Genomic DNA, 16,897 nt, shown 5'->3' on the forward strand with positions numbered 1-16,897 from the left:
ACAATTCTGTCAAGGACATCACATTTGCAGATGACACCGCCATCCTTGGCTTTACAGGCAAGAGCGACAAACAAGCCTATCGCCATGAGATTGAGAATATATGTGATTGGTGCAGAGCAAACAAGCTGCACCAGGTTTGTTTGCCCTGCCAAAAAATCTGCAGACCTGATTATCAACACGGCTAAAACTACAGAACTGATTATTAACTTCAGGAAAAGCCTCCCTTAACTCCCACAGTCCTCATTGAAAGCACAGAGGCTGCCAGAGTCCCATATGCCCACCAGTTTATAGATGAGGGCAGCAGTTGATGCCGTTTTTTCGTGATCAAACATGAATGATTTACACAAAGAGATTCAATCATTTCTTGATCTATTTTCTATTTTTTTTTTTTTTTTGCTTTTCACTTTGCAATGATGAATTGAATTATATATTTTTTTTTCAGCAAAGTTCCTCTTAAAGTGAACCTCCAGACTAAAAATTGACTCAGCAGCACTAAAAATGCCTGGTGTTTCTTTAACAGTTTCACAGCATCAGAACTTTGTTTCTCTTATATAAGCCTCATGTTTAGCTGCACAGAAGAAAACTGCCCGGGCAGTTTTCCCCTTATGCTGTGCAAAGCATGATGGGATTTCTGATGATGTTGTTCTCGCTCTGCTGTTTTGGTGCATTTTTTTTTTTTTACACTTTGAATTTGACATTTGAAGCCTAGCACATGCAGCTGGGAGGGGTGATCAGGACACAGGACAGTTGAAACTGTGTCTCATGCTCCCTGTCACCTCCATTCAACCAAAAAGATGGCTGCCCCCATGAAAAAGATGGCTGCCCCCATGAATCACAAACATTCGCCTGTTCTTTTAAAACAGGGTGGGTAAAAGATTATATTACCTATCTATTCTAATTAACATAACCAATGTAACTTAATGACGGTATGTTTGTTTAGGCTGGAGTTCCCCTTTAAGTTCTGCTATTTATAAATGCTACCTATATAATTTTCCCTTCTGTGTAACAAAGCTGTATTTAAATTAGCCCCTTGCCCAGTCCCAAAAGGACTTTTTTTTCCAAATAATTGTTTTAATTGAATTTTTATTGAAATTTTAACAAATTACAGCAATAATATAGATGGTACCTTAGCAAAAATGAACAAGGGTAACCCATATCCCCAAATAGGGATAAACATTATCAAATAAATCAACTATAAAAAACAGAAAGTGACATAACATAGGAAAGATTGAATATGACCCAGACCGGGAACATAATCCTAGTAACCAGCACTTTTCCCAATTTACATGGCCCCTTGTGCTTGGGAAACTGGAAGTTAAGGAGCAGGAGGTTCATATAATAGCTAAAATAACAGAAAAGCATCAAAATAATCAAAAGAAAAGAAAAAGAAAAGGTAAAGGCTCAAATATATCTTAAGGTTCCACAAAATATAGATGCATTATGTTATGGCTAGGGAGGCGAGATAGGGAAGTGTATTAAAAGTCAGTCGTTACCTATGGATTGAAAAGGATTAGGACTGAGTCTATAGAGGAAGCCCCAAAATGAATTGATGATTATACTGTACATTTGCCTTTGCTGAAAAATGCACTACTTATGAAGCTTGAAGACAAACAGAATTAGTTATAATTGTTTGAACAGTTGTCTTAAAGCAGAATTCTCCTTTAGCCAAGGTGTCTTTAGTCAAGGAGGAGTTGCAGGGCAGCCAAGATGATGAATAAATGTAATTATAATGGCTTGGAAATGGAGCACAGTTATACACCACGTTTCGGTGTACTTTCATTATACTTTGAGAGGTTAATTAACTGCTCTTCATTAGTTCAAATCTCTAATTATCTAAACTATTCCCCAAATTGAAATTGTTTTCCCTACAACATTCTTCAAGCTGTATTTTAATTTTTAAGCACTTAGTAAATGACATCAAGCTTACGGCTTATTAAAGCAAGGGGACACATCAATAGGGGTTTAATTAACAGGAGACATAAAAGATAATGGTAAGTAGATAAAAATATAATAAGAAATAATGTACAAAATAAAAGATGTTAAGAGATGCAAATCATATTCTTCAGACTTTATAATTTTTGCCTACTATCGGACTGTGGGCAATGGTTAGGGATGCTCATTTAGATTTCGCGGAATTGAAATTTCAACATTTCTGATTGGAAATCTGCATCTCTGATCAGAAATCATATTTCTGCAGAAATACCGCATTGCCACAACTTGGTAATTTTAGCTTAAAGGAATACTATCGATTGAAATGACTTTTTTTTTAATACTCTATATTAGTGTACACATTACCACTAGTGCTAGGGGCACTTTATTTATTTACCCAGGTCTCTCTCTCGCTATCCCTGCTTAAAAATTCATTTCTCACACAGCTCATAGTAGTTTGGGTCACCCTGAGCTGCTTGGTTACTCTGTCACACAGCTCACAAATATATTTCACTGTGTCACTCACAGCATGCAGGAGACATGAGGAGAAACAGGCTGATCTGAGGTGGTAACAGGTAACTAAATGAGCTGTAATATAGCTGGAATATAACTAGCTATAACACTAGTCTGTGTTTACACTCAGACTGGTTGCCTGGCTGTCTGCTTGTGGTGATTCACTCCAGGCTGCATCCACTTTACAAGCTGCTGAGAGGGGCAGACCACTGTTTACAATTAGCATTATTAGCATCTTTATCAGTCAAGAGAAGCAAAGATAATAAACACACATTGCTAGAATCTGTAACCCCTTACCACCATATCAATAAGATTCTTTCAGCAAGGTGATAATTAAACTATAAACTGAGGAGTTGATAGCAACTCCCCTGTGCAGAGACATGATCTAGCCCTCTGGGAGCCCAGTATTTAGATACATTTTGTATCCAACACTGACGCCAAAACTGACGGAGGATTTTACAGCTGAGAGGAACAGCTGTGTGAGCAATCAAATTGCTCCTAGTACTTGTCCTAATGTGTGCTACAACATACAGCATTTCAAAATAAATGCATACATCGATAGTATTCCTTTAATCACAGAACTGGGAAGCATTGGACCAATCGGAGAATGCAGAGTCAACTCGCAAGTATTTGGCCAACCAGAGGAAGCAAAAAATGACCTACAAAAAGACTCCTCGGAAAATGGAAAATGGAAAACCGTAAAATTGGTTAAAATTGGTAAATAGCAATAAATAGAGAAAAGCAGACATGTGCATATTTTTAGAATACATTTTTTTTTGAGAAGCAGTTTTTATGACAGGCAACAACTGTTAAAATTATTACTCATATGATCCATTTATGTTGTTAAAATGTTGAAAATGAAATAACTATACCCAAGTTTTCCTAATGGATTATTGGCAATTTTATTTTAAAGCAGACATGAACTTAGAACTTCCTCTATGCTCTATAAGATACGCAACAGCAAAATAACCTTTAAAGAAAACCATTTCTTTGTTACAGCTGATACAAATCCTGCAATACATCTGAAGTGTGTCTACTTCCTGCTTTCATGGAAGCAGACATATCGTTAACATCCTGTGTTTACCAATTAACTCTCTGCCTTGGCAGGCAGCTGACAGAGCTGAGAGATTAAATTACAACTTGCGCTTAGTCACAGATGAGGGGGAATTAGACAGGCTAAACTGTCTAAATACATCACAAACACTGGTTCACATGACAGCCGGGGGCCCCGGACTCTCTCACTGGCCGGGACCCCCACATCACCATGCGATACCCCGAGGAAAGTGCAGGCGAGCCCTGGACCTCTCACCACCAGGTAATTCACCCCCACTGCCTCTGAACTGAATGCTAACTGCAACACACACAATTGTTTACTCCCAGCTAAAGCAAATTCCTACCTTTATCTGGTCAGCAGGGGCCAGTCAGCCAATTAGGTGTACTGTCATACACCCCTTTGCCTGCTGTACCAAATCTAGCAGGAATTGCATAAATTAGGTAGCAGTTAGGTGGGAGGCTTTGATTGGATGTAATCGTAGAGTTCAGGTGTCTAAATACATACAAGGTGCATTTCTTTCTGTTTTTATTCTGTCCTGTGCAAGAGTTCAGGTCCACTTTAAACAGAGACTGCTATTTTGGTCTGGGTGTGACTACCGGTGTTTACACTTCTATGTAATTTTAGGCATTGTTTTCAAATAGTTTTCAAAAGATATTAAAAAATCTGCTTGTTTTAGAGAGTGAAGCTCTAAACACTTTTGATAATATATCCCGGAGACCTATACTCAAATTTAGGACTGTTTGGTCTACAGCACCTTGAAGCACAAAACAATCTTTACAATGATACCTCAAAACAATCTTTACAATGATACCTCAAAGCCTTAAAATAATATTCCCCAAATGTCTGAAAAATTACATAGCTGTCACTCCTGTGACTTTATTATTTTTTCTGTAAGAAACAAAATACTTGCTAGACCAAAACTGCAGGCATGCTGTAAATCTCAGGGATTTGATTGGCTTTCTGCCTTTAACCACTCATAACGCGCGTCGGCAAAGTGGTAGCTGCAGGACCAGCGATGCACATCTGCGTCGCCGGCTGCAGGCTAATTAATCAAGAAACAGCCGCACGCGCAAGCGGCTGCTTCCTGTCAATTTACGACGGGGGGCTCCGTGAATAGCCTGCGGGCCGCCGATCGCGGCTTGCAGGCTAAATGTAAACACAAGCGGAAAAAATCCGCTTTGTTTACATTTTTACAACGCTGCTATAGCTAGATCAGCGATCCCCGGCCAATCAGCGGCCGAGGATCGCTGTCACATGACAGGCAGGAGCCTGTTAGAGGCTGCACAGGACAGATCCGTTCCTGTGCAGCCTCCGATCTCCGGGGCAGGGAGGGAGGAGAGGGAGAGGGGAAATCCTGCGGTGGAGGGGGCTTTGAGGTGCCCCCCCCCCCACCGCCAGCCACACGCAGGCAGGAGCGATCAGACCCCCCCAACACATCATCCCCCTAGTGGGGAAAAAAGGGGGGGCGATCTGGTCGCTCTGCCTGCTATTTGATCTGTGCTGGGGGCTGTAGAGCCCACCCAGCACAGATCTTCTAAATCAGCGCTGGTCCTTAACGGGGGGTAAAGGCTGAGTCCTGGAATGGTTAACACTGACTCACTTTCTGCTACTAACATTTAGACAAAGATTTACCTAATACTTAATAAACACAATGCAAGAATAAAATGAATGCTTGTACTGTACATTCAAATACTTCTAGCCCTTAGACATGGTTAGAACATAAGAGAAAATCCTAGGTATATAATGAAGTCCCCAGGTGGACTTAGGGCAGAATGAGGACATACAGACATAGCTTTCAAATAGTAAGCAAACTTTACTGGTACAATCACACGATTAGTTGGTCTCTGTTCAATGTGTACGCTTCCTTGCAAATGGTTTACAATATACAAGGTGGCCATGTCAAGCTTCTTTCAAAAGGACATGAGGTAAATATATAAGGGGGAAATTCTGGTGGAATCCTGGCGGACTCTAGTGAAAGTCTTCTGTACTCAGTCACCAAGGAAGAGAGTTGTTATCTGCCTGCTCAGATGACAGAGCGGCTAGCAAATAAAATCCATCCTCAAATTAACAATAACAATAATATTTGGAAGTGTTTTTCTACCATAGGACTTCAAGTGCAGAGATATGTCTCAGATCAATATATAGTTGTGGGGTGGACTCTGTTCCAGAGGATAAAGTTATGTGCTCATAAATGCCAAACTAAACAGGTGGCTTTTCATTTTGGATTTGAATACCTCCAGAAATTGAGCTTTCTTAAAGTGAACCTCCGGACTAAAAATCTACTCAGCAGAACTGAAAAGGCTTGGTGTTTCTTTAACAGTTTTAACAGTTTCACAGCATCAGAACTTAGTTTTTCTTACCAAAGCATAATTTGTAGCTGCATTTTTAGCTAAGCTCCACCCATCAAAGAAAACTGTCCGGACTTTTTTCCTTGATGCTGTGCAAAGCATGATGGGATTTCCTATGTTGTTGTTTACATTGCCTAGCAACTGAGAGGGGTGATCAGCACACAGGACAGTTGGAACTGTGTCTAACAGTGGTGCTCAGCAGAGCTCGAATATTCGAGTAGCTCGAATATTCGAGCTCTTTTTCAGCTATCCGAGCTCGGTATTCGAGCTCCGAATAGCTGTAGCTATTCGAATGGGCTATCCGAGTACACTCGAATAGCCCATTCACTATTCGAGCTATTCGAGCAAACGCCGCTATTCGAGCTCGGTACCGAGCTCGAATAGCGTCATAGCCCAGATTGATGTCCTTAGAGCCAATCAGAGGGCTCCCAGGCCCTCTGACGGCAGCCAATCACAGAGGGGGACCCTGGCCAGCCCCTACCCTATAAATAGCGGCCGCCATGTTCCGTTTCTCCATGCTTGCCTGAGACTTGTACAGAGAGAGAGTTGCTCCTTTGTGCTTTGGCTTAGCAAGTGCTCTATTGTGATCATTTACCTAGCGTTTTTGCTCACCTACACCTGCCATATACACCTATATTGTTGTTAGTTAGATAGACATTGTATTTTAGTTAGTAGCTTGTGTGTTACATTAGAGACAGGCAGCTGCTGCAAGCTTACAGGTTTAGGCCTCAGGGGGGCCTTGCCTCTGTGGGCAGCTGTCCTCTGTTTATTTCTCTCATCTATACCAGTATTTCTGCTGTCCTTTACTAATAGTATTGTAGTTATACTGTACTAGGAGTAGGACACTCACTGACTGTCACTGTTTATAGGCTACTAGCTAGCTCCTGCGTGTGTGCACTCACTCACTGTCTGTGTGTACACACACTCTATTTCCTTCTGATTACTGATAGATTATTGTTAGTTAGTTGTACTTACTGTTACTACTTACTCTTACTGTACTAGGAGTCTAGGACACTCAGTCAGACAGTCACTGTGTTCATAGGCTACTAGCTCCTGCGTGCGGTCACTCACTGTCTGAGTGTACACACACCACCCACACTCCATTTCCTTCTGATCGCTGATTGATTATTGTAATTAGTTAGTTCTACTTACTGTTACTACTTACTCTTACTGTACTAGGAGTCTAGGACACTCAGTCACTGTGTTCATAGGCTACTAGCTCCTGCGTGCGGTCACTCACTGTCTGAGTGTACACACACCACCCACACTCCATTTCCTTCTGATCGCTGATTGATTATTGTAATTAGTTAGTTCTACTTACTGTTACTACTTACTCTTACTGTACTAGGAGTCTAGGACACTCAGTCACTGTGTTCATAGGCTACTAGCTCCTGCGTGCGGTCACTCACTGTCTGAGTGTACACACACCACCCACACTCCATTTCCTTCTGATCGCTGATTGATTATTGTAATTAGTTAGTTCTACTTACTGTTACTACTTACTCTTACTGTACTAGGAGTCTAGGACACTCAGTCACTGTGTTCATAGGCTACTAGCTCCTGCGTGCGGTCACTCACTGTCTGAGTGTACACACACCACCCACACTCCATTTCCTTCTGATCGCTGATTGATTATTGTAATTAGTTAGTTCTACTTACTGTTACTACTTACTCTTACTGTACTAGGAGTCTAGGACACTCAGTCACTGTGTTCATAGGCTACTAGCTCCTGCGTGCGGTCACTCACTGTCTGAGTGTACACACACCACCCACACTCCATTTCCTTCTGATCGCTGATTGATTATTGTAATTAGTTAGTTCTACTTACTGTTACTACTTACTCTTACTGTACTAGGAGTCTAGGACACTCAGTCACTGTGTTCATAGGCTACTAGCTCCTGCGTGCGGTCACTCACTGTCTGAGTGTACACACACCACCCACACTCCATTTCCTTCTGATCGCTGATTGATTATTGTAATTAGTTAGTTCTACTTACTGTTACTACTTACTCTTACTGTACTAGGAGTCTAGGACACTCAGTCACTGTGTTCATAGGCTACTAGCTCCTGCGTGCGTGCACTCACTGTCTGAGTGTACACACACTAAATTTACTTGTGATTACTACTGATTATTGTAACTGCTAGTTGTACTTCCTGACTGTTACTACTTACTTACTGTACTAGGGGACACTCACTCAGTCACCTCACCAACCAACCCACTCCATTAAAGTACCCCACTTTTCACCCGCCCTTTTACAAAACTTTTGTCTATACGCCCAAAACATTTAAGATGTCTGGAAGTGGCAGCCAGCGCGGTTTGGGCAAGGGGAAGGGCAGCAAGGGAATCAGGAGGAGAGGGAGCAGCATTGTGGCAAGCCGCGGCCGCGGGCGCGCCACCATGCACAGTTCCGCAGCAGCAGCAGCAGCGTCAGTGGCTAACATTCCTCCCATAGCCACTGGCCGTGGACGCCTTGGGCGCCGCCCAGCAGGAGCATCTGCAACTCACGCTGCAGAGACACAGCAGCAGCAGCGTGTAGCACCTGCTCCCATTTTCCTCCAGCCGGGTCGGAAACGTCCCATTGAGGAAAAGGATGCAGACACTGTGGTGCAACTCATGACGGAGGATGAGCAGCCCGCCATCAGCTCTGCATCCGAGGCCTCCACCCTCACCACCACCACCACCCCTGTTCGCAGCAGCCGCCCAGCAGGGTCTGGGGAGGAGGCCAGTTCACCGTCACTCGCCGACCTGTCATTCAGCAGTCTTTTGACCCCAGGCATCATGAGTAAATTGTCTGCTGTTGTTGGCGATCTTGAGGAGGAGATGCTGATGGGCACTTTGGGGGATGAGGGATTGGACAGCAAGACTGTGGCGACAGTCAAGCAGCCCATCCATGCATCAGGAGAGGAGTTTGGGGGGTCCTCATCCCAGCAGGACATGTTTCAGGAGGGGGAGGATGATGATGACCCGGTGACAGACAGAGACTGGGTGCCACCACCTCCAGGGGATGTCGTCCTCAGCAGCTCTGAGGAGGAGGAGGAGGAGGATGCTCTTGTGGGCCTTGCAAGGAGGCGCATCATTGCAAGCATTGGCAGCAGCAGTAGGCAGGTCCCACAGCCTGCTGGTGTCTCAGGCTCAGCAGCAGCAGCATCTGCCAGTACCACCACCAGCCGCACCCAAGCCCCCCCCCCAACCACCACAGGGAGACAGGCAGCAGCGCTTCCATGCCGTAGGGGGATGTTTAAGTCACCAATCTGGCGATATTTCACCATGCCCACTGTGTACAGCAAGTACGCCACTTGCAACCACTGTCAGCGGAAGTTGAGCAGAGGTGCAGACCCCTTAAAGTTCTGCACCAGCTCGCTCATCAACCACCTTGCGGCTAAACATTTCCACCAGCATGAGGAGTTCCAGAGGCTGAAGGCATCTGGTGCTGGCAGTGGCACCACACCCATCACTGCACAGCCTTCAGCAGCAGCAGCAGCAGCAACAGCAGCCACCCGCCCTCCTGCTCCTCCAGCAGCACCAGCAGGAGTGCGGAAACGCACTGCTCCTCCCCCCTCTGCAACTCCTGCCGCCGACACTGAGGCCTGTTCTGGCAGCCAGTCCTCAGTGGCCTCCTCCGCTGTGTCTGCTGATTCCCGTGTCAGCAAAAGGCCACGCCAGAGCCTTTTGAGCGAGTCCTTCCAGGGGGTGGTTAGGGCTCTGCCTCCCAGCAGCCGTCGCGTGCGGCAGCTGAACGGCTTGCTGGCACGGGCCATGTGCTCCCAACTCCTGCCGTACATGCTCGTGCAGGAGGGGAGCGACATTCGTGCGCTGCTTGCTTGCGCAGCCCCAGACTGGCAGCTCCCCAGCAGACACTTCTTTGCCCGCAAGGCCATTCCTGCACTGCACCGCTTTGTGATGGCCAATGTGGAGCGAGGGCTGGAGCACGCGGTTGGTGAAAGGGTCCACGTCACCATGGACTCCTGGAGCAGCCGCTTCGGGACAGGCCGCTACCTGTCCTTCACTGTCCACTGGGTCAGCTTGGTGGAAGGGGGTGAGGATGGGAGAGCAGCAGCGGGCACAGCAGCAGCAGCAACACAGTGGGTGGTGCCACCCCGCAGGGTCAGGGGAACTGCAGCAGGTTCCTCCGATCCTCTGCCATCCTCCGGCACACCTGGCCAAACCCCCCGCCTCAGCAGCAGCGTGAAGGCCCGCCACTGCCAAGCGCTGCTGCACTTGGTCAGCCTTGGGAAGACCAAGCTGACGGCAACCCATGTGTTGGCCAAACTCCAGGAGCAGGAGAGGATTTGGCTGACCCCCAGAGGCCTCAGAGTCGGAGAGGTGGTGGCCGACAATGGGGCCAATCTGGTTGCCGCAATAGACAGGGGAAACCTGACCCACATCCCCTGTCTTGCCCACGTGCTGAACCTGGTGGTGCAGAAGTTCCTGCGCACCTACCAGGGGATGGGCGAACTGCTGGAAACGGCAAGGAATGTTGTGCGTCACTTCCGGCGCTCGGCTGCAGCCTGTGCGAGCCTGGAAGACGTGCAAAAGGAGCTGGATCTGCCACGCCATCGGCTGATCCTTGACGTTCCGACTCGCTGGAACTCCACCCTGGCGATCTGGTTGAACAGAGGCACGCTGTCAACCAGTACCTTGCCCTGGCCACTGTTTCCGCAGCTCAGAGAAGGGACAAGACCAGCAACATCCCGTCCATCGTCCCCGATGATGACTGGAGGCACATGCAGCAGGTGTGCTTTGTGCTGGCTCCCTTCCTGCAGGCCACAAACATGGTGAGCAGGGACCATGCTATGGTCTGCGAGTGGGTGCCCCTGGTTTCTCTGCTGAACAGGGCCCTCGATGCTTTGCTGGAACAGGGAGCGGCAGCCTTGGACCAGCAGGAGCGGCAACCAGCTGCGCAGTCCACCTCTGAGGGGGAGGAGGAGGAGGACTTGGTGGAGGTCCCTGACCTGGCTGCTGATGAGGGGGATCAGCACAGCGCAGCTGAGTTGGTGCGGGGGTGGAGAGAGGATGAGGCGGCAGAGGAGGAGGATGAGTACAGCACTGACGTCGATGTGCCAGCAGACGTGGCCCGCCTCTTCCCAATGGCAGCGCACATGCTGACGTGCCTGCGCAGGGACCCCAGGGTGATCCAGATGAAGCAGAGGGAGGACATCTGGATCAGCATGATGTTGGACCCACGCCTCAAGGGGAAGTTGAGCCAGTTCCTGCCGCCTGCAGGAGGAGACCCAGCGCAACAAATAAGGAGCTTGCAGCAGGCCCTTGTTGAGCGCTTGGAGGAAGCCTTCCCCCAGCCTTCCACCCCCACTGTCCAGCAGCCAGCACAGAGGCAGCAGCAGGTGCCTGCATCCAGCAGCAGCAAGCGCCCCACAGACCTGCTGTCTCTCAGCCACGAGCTCTACAGGACTGTAGAGGCTCCGGCAGCAGTGACTAGAGAGGAGATGCATGCAGCAGCATCCTCCTCCGGTCACAGCCAGCGCCTGACCCGCATGGTGGCTGACTACATGGGGTCGTACAGCGGGCTTGACAGCGATGCCCCTGTTGATCCCATGGAGTATTGGGTCAAGCGCATGGAGATCTGGAGCGAGCTGGCGCAGTACGCCCTGGAAGTGCTGTCCTGCCCCCCTTCCAGCGTGCTGTCCGAGCGCTGCTTCAGTGCAGCTGGTGGCGTGGTCACCGAGAAACGCTCACGTCTGTCTCACAAGTCTGTGGACAGACTGACGTTTCTCAAGATGAACCAGGCGTGGGTGGAAGGCGAGTTCCTGGCCCCTGTTGTCGGCGAGAGGGGGACATGAACTGGCTGCCGGAACCATCGTTAATGTGCCTTACCACCCTTTACCACCTCCTGGCTCCTGCTCACTAAGCCAGCCTGGTTCACTTTGACTATTACGTCGCCTGCAGCCACACATTTTACACCTACAGTGGGCTGCTGTGTACTGCCCTTCTGCTGTCTGTCTGTGTTTCCCACTGCCAGGGTACACAGAATTACCTTCTTCTGCTGCCACTCTGCCACCAGCTATTACGTCAAACAATAGCTATATTGGTTGCAAAACCAAAACCAAACAAACCATTAAAAAAAATAAAAGGTTTAATTTTTCGGAGGTGCCCGGGTTGAAAACTGTGTTGTCCCAGTTGTGTATTGGACACAATGTGGGCTGCACGACCGCTGTCTGGGACCTCCTGTTGTGTTTATTTACAGCCCTGGTATCACCGCTAGGTACCAGGGCTATTATGTCACGCTGCCTACCTGCTGCCACACTCACACTGCTCCTCCATACCTCCTCCTGCTGCTGCTGCTGCTGTCGTCTGTCTGTGTTTACCACTGCCAGGGTACACTACACAGATGATTTACCTTCTGCTGCCACTCTGCCACCAGCTATTACGTCAAACAATAGCTGCTCGCCTACTCCTCCATTCCTCCTCCTGCTGCTGCTGTCTGTCTGTGTTTCCCACTGCCAGGGTACACAGAATTACCTTCTTCTGCTGCCACTCTGCCACCAGCTATTACGTCAAACAATAGCTATATTGGTTGTAAAACCAAAAACCAAAAAACCATTAAAAAAAAAAAAAGGTTTAATTTTTCTGAGGTGCCCGGGTTGAAAACTGTGTTGTCCCAGTTGTGTATTGGACACAATGTGGGCTGCACGACCGCTGTCTGGGACCTCCTGTTGTGTTTATTTACAGCCCTGGTATCACCGCTAGGTACCAGGGCTATTATGTCACGCTGCCTACCTGCTGCCACACTCACACTGCTCCTCCACACCTCCTCCTGCTGCTGCTGCTGCTGTCTGTCTGTGTTTCCCACTGCCAGGGTACACAGATGATTTACCTTCTGCTGCCACTCTGCCACCAGCTATTACGTCAAACAATAGCTGCTCGCCTACTCCTCCATTCCTCCTCCTGCTGCTGCTGTCTGTCTGTGTTTCCCACTGCCAGGGTACACAGCATTACCTTCTTCTGCTGCCACTCTGCCACCAGCTATTACGTCAAACAATAGCTATATTGGTTGCAAAACCAAAAACCAAAAAACCATAAAAAAAAAAAAAAGGTTTAATTTTTCTGAGGTGCCCGGGTTGAAAACTGTGTTGTCCCAGTTGTGTATTGGACACAATGTGGGCTGCACGACCGCTGTCTGGGACCTCCTGTTGTGTTTATTTACAGCCCTGGTATCACCGCTAGGTACCAGGGCTATTATGTCACGGCGAGCTGCCTGCCTCATTGACTGCCTGCTGCCACACACTCATCCTCCTCCTCCTGCTGCTGAATTTACCTCCTGCTGTCTTTGTGTTTCCACTGCCAGGGAGCACATACAATGGCGCTTCCAACATGCGTGCGCCCACCAGCTATTTGTTACGCTCAAAAATAGCTGCATTTCTTTAAAAAAAAATTGAAAAGAGAAATACGTGAAGATGATGAAGAAGAAGATGAAAAAGAAGAAGAAGAAGATGAAGAAGAAGATGAAGAAGATGAAGAAGAAGAAGATGAAGAAGAAGATGAAGAAGAAGAAGATGAAGAAGAAGAAGATGAAGAAGAAGATGAAAAAGAAGAAGAAGATGAAGAAGATGAAGAAGAAGAAGATGAAGAAGAAGAAGATGAAGAAGAAGAAGAAGAAGATGAAGAAGATGAAGAAGAAGAAGATGAAGAAGATGAAGAAGAAGAAGATGAAGAAGAAGAAGATGAAGAAGAAGAAGATGAAGAAGAAGAAGAAGAAGAAGATGAAGAAGAAGAAGATGAAGAAGATGAAGATGAAGAAGAAGATGAAGATGAAGAAGAAGATGAAGAAGAAGATGATGATGAAGAAGAAGAAGAAGAAGAAGATGATGAAGAAGAAGAAGAAGAAGAAGAAGAAGAAGAAGAAGATATAGAAGAAGAAGATCTAGAAGAAGAAGAAAGATAAAGAAGAAGAAGAACAAGTATATACAGTAACACTACTGAACAAAATTTAGGACACAACTTCTCTTTCCACATTTTTTTTTAAAGGAACATCCCCACATAATCACTTGCTGTTGTTACTTGGAAAAAAAGATGTTTCTTGCATCATTCACCCTCAAAACAAGTGTTGGAAGCTATTTAAGGCCAATTCGAATAGTCAGCTCGAATAGTGAGCTCGAATACCGACTCGAATAGTGAGCTCGAAGTCCGAGGTCGAATCGAATAGTAAAAATTATTCGACTCGAATATTCGACTGACCTCGAATAATTTACTATTCGAATTCGACCAAACTCGAATTTTAAATAGGGGTATTTGAGCATCACTAGTGTCTAATGCTCCCTGTCACCTCCTGTCAACCAAAAAGATGGCTGCCCTCATGAAATCAAACATTTGTCTGTTCTTTTAAAACAGGGTTGGTAAGAGATTATATTACCTATCTATTTTAATTAACATAACTAATGTAACTTAATGACAGTATGTTTGTTTAGGCTGAAGTTCCTTTTTAAGTGTGGCAGGGAGTTCCAAAGGGTAGGGACCTGATCTCTGAGGAAGCGGGTGTCCCGTGACACACATGCAAAGCCTGGGGGTAACTGTGGCATTTGGGAGCGGAGAAAATTTTCAGGTATGATGGTGGCTACCCTCTACTGACCGGATCAGTGTTCAGATGTTACCAAATTGTGAGGTACACAGGGGGTGCAGTTTGGTGCGGTAGTATTCCTGTATAGCAGATTGGATTGTATTCCAGATTATGACATGTTAAGCACTATGCATTTTGGTTATTGATATCATTTCTCACTGTTCACTTTGTTGTGATTGCTCATTGTTGGTATTTGTATTTGTAATATTTCTCGATCTCTCAAGCACTGAATTTTGAAACTGAACTTGCACCTTTTGATTACTGATGCCAGGTGATTGATTTTTTTGTATTGTTCATGTACTGAGGTTTGTTTACTATTGGTTCTTACAGGATATCTTGACATCATTATCCCCCTTATATCATTTTATTTATATAACTTATAGGACCGCCAGATTATTGCCCATGTATTCTCGATTTATATCATTCCAGTATCATCCCATCTGCTTTTAGATCTTACAGCTCTATAACCTTTGACTATGTGCTCTGAATGTCAGATTTTTCATATTCAGCCTCCCCCTCCTTTGTTATTACCCATTCCCTTCGTTTTATGTTTTGTTTTTAATCTGATTTGTAGAGAATAATAAAGATTTTTGTATACATTTGCCTACTGGTTTATAGGCTCTTTTCTTCCCAGTGATTCAGAACTGATTTACTGTCTAGAAAAGCCACTTTGAGTCAGTTAACCTACTCTAAAATATTTTTACTGAAATATATTACACAACATAAAATAAAATAAACACATAGAAAATCAATAGAAAAACAAACAAATATCATCTTACTGGCGGTGACTTGAATATGTAGAATGATGATCCCTTTAACACTAGGAATTTAAATTTATAAATGTGTGATCCATCTGATCCTTGAACCTTCTCACTCACCCAACCCATGTGCAGGATCTAGAAAGAAATGAGAGGTTAGATTTACATAGTTACATAGTTACTTGGGTTGAAAAAAAGACATACGTCCATCGATTTCAACCAGAGAACAAGGTACATAATGTCATAATATCACTTTGTAAAAAATACTTCTACGCAATGAAGACAAGTTTTGTGAATTTATTGGTCCATGAACAGTGGCGGGAGGAAACCTTTTAAAGGATACCCAAAGTGGCGTGTGACATGATGAGATAGACATGGGTATGTACAATGCCATATAAGTACAAGGATATATAGTAAAAAAGTATTTTTGAAGAAACAAAAAAGTTTCAAGATGATCTTAAATTTTAATGTATCAATGTACATTGTACAGTGCCAGACATAGTAATAACTATGCTGAATTCCTTTTTTTCATTCTCTGTCTGAAAGAGTTAAATATCAGGTATGTAAGTGGCTGACTCAGTCCTAACTCAGACAGGAAGTGACTACAGTGGGACCCTCACTGATAAGAAATTTCAACTATAAAACACTTTCCTATCAGAAAATGGCTTCTGAGAGCAGGAAAGAGATAAAAGGATCAACGGTTCATATATTTTAGCTCTGGCATACTTTGACGAATGCGTCATTGAGCAAAAACAATAAAACAGTTACAACATAAAAAGTAGATTTAAACATAAAATGAAACTGTGAAATATCTTAAAAAGTATTTTTTAGGAGAAGGAAGATAGATACAATCATTTGTTACATAGTTACATAGTTACTTTGGTTGAAAAAAGACATACGTCCATCGAGTTCAACCAGTACAAAGTACAACTCCAGCCTGCTCCCTCACATATCCCTGTTGATCCAGAGGAAGGCGAAAAAACCCTTACAAGGTAAAAATTCCTTCCCGACTCCAGATGGCAATCAGATAAAATCCCTGGATCAACATCATTGGCATTACCTAGTAATTGTAGCCATGGATGTCATTCAACGCAAGGAAAGCATCTAAGCCCCCTTTAAATGCAGGTATAGAGTTTGCCATAACGACTTCCTGTGGCAATGCATTCCACATCTTAATCACTCTTACTGTAAAGAACCCTTTCCTAAATAAATGGCTAAAACGTTTTTCCTCCATACGCAGATCATGTCCTCTAGTCCTTTGAGAAGGCCTAGGGACAAAAAGCTCATCCGCCAAGCTATTATATTGCCCTCTGATGTATTTATACATGTTAATTAGATCTCCTCTAAGGCGTCTTTTCTCTAGACTAAATAAACCCAGTTTATCTAACCTTTCTTGGTAAGTGAGACCTTCCATCCCACGTATCAATTTTGTTGCTCGTCTCTGCACCTGCTCTAAAACTGCAATATCTTTTTTGTAATGTGGTGCCCAGAACTGAATTCCATATTCCAGATGTGGCCTTACTAGAGAGTTAAACAGGGGCAATATTATGCTAGCATCTCGAGTTTTTATTTCCCTTTTAATGCATCCCAAAATTTTGTTAGCTTTAGCTGCAGCGGCTTGGCATTGAGTACGATTATTTAACTTGTTGTCGATGAGTACTCCTAAGTCCTTCTCCAAGTTTGATGTCCCCAACTGTATCCCATTTATTTTGTATGGTGTTA

The 16,897-nt window shown here is 45.1% G+C and overlaps 1 protein-coding gene across 1 annotated transcript in view; it reads right to left on the reverse strand.

Annotated features, from left to right (window-relative positions):
* The window catches only part of SNTG2 (syntrophin gamma 2), a 522,646-nt gene that overhangs the window by 96,248 nt on the left and 409,501 nt on the right, over nt 1-16,897 (reverse strand). The window contains exon 12 of the mRNA XM_068279105.1: nt 15,197-15,313. Coding sequence (XP_068135206.1) covers nt 15,197-15,313 — 117 coding nt within the window. The remainder of the gene's footprint in view (nt 1-15,196; nt 15,314-16,897) is intronic.

Source organism: Hyperolius riggenbachi, chromosome 4 (assembly GCF_040937935.1).
Source record: "Hyperolius riggenbachi isolate aHypRig1 chromosome 4, aHypRig1.pri, whole genome shotgun sequence".
Classification (NCBI taxonomy): domain Eukaryota; kingdom Metazoa; phylum Chordata; class Amphibia; order Anura; family Hyperoliidae; genus Hyperolius; species Hyperolius riggenbachi.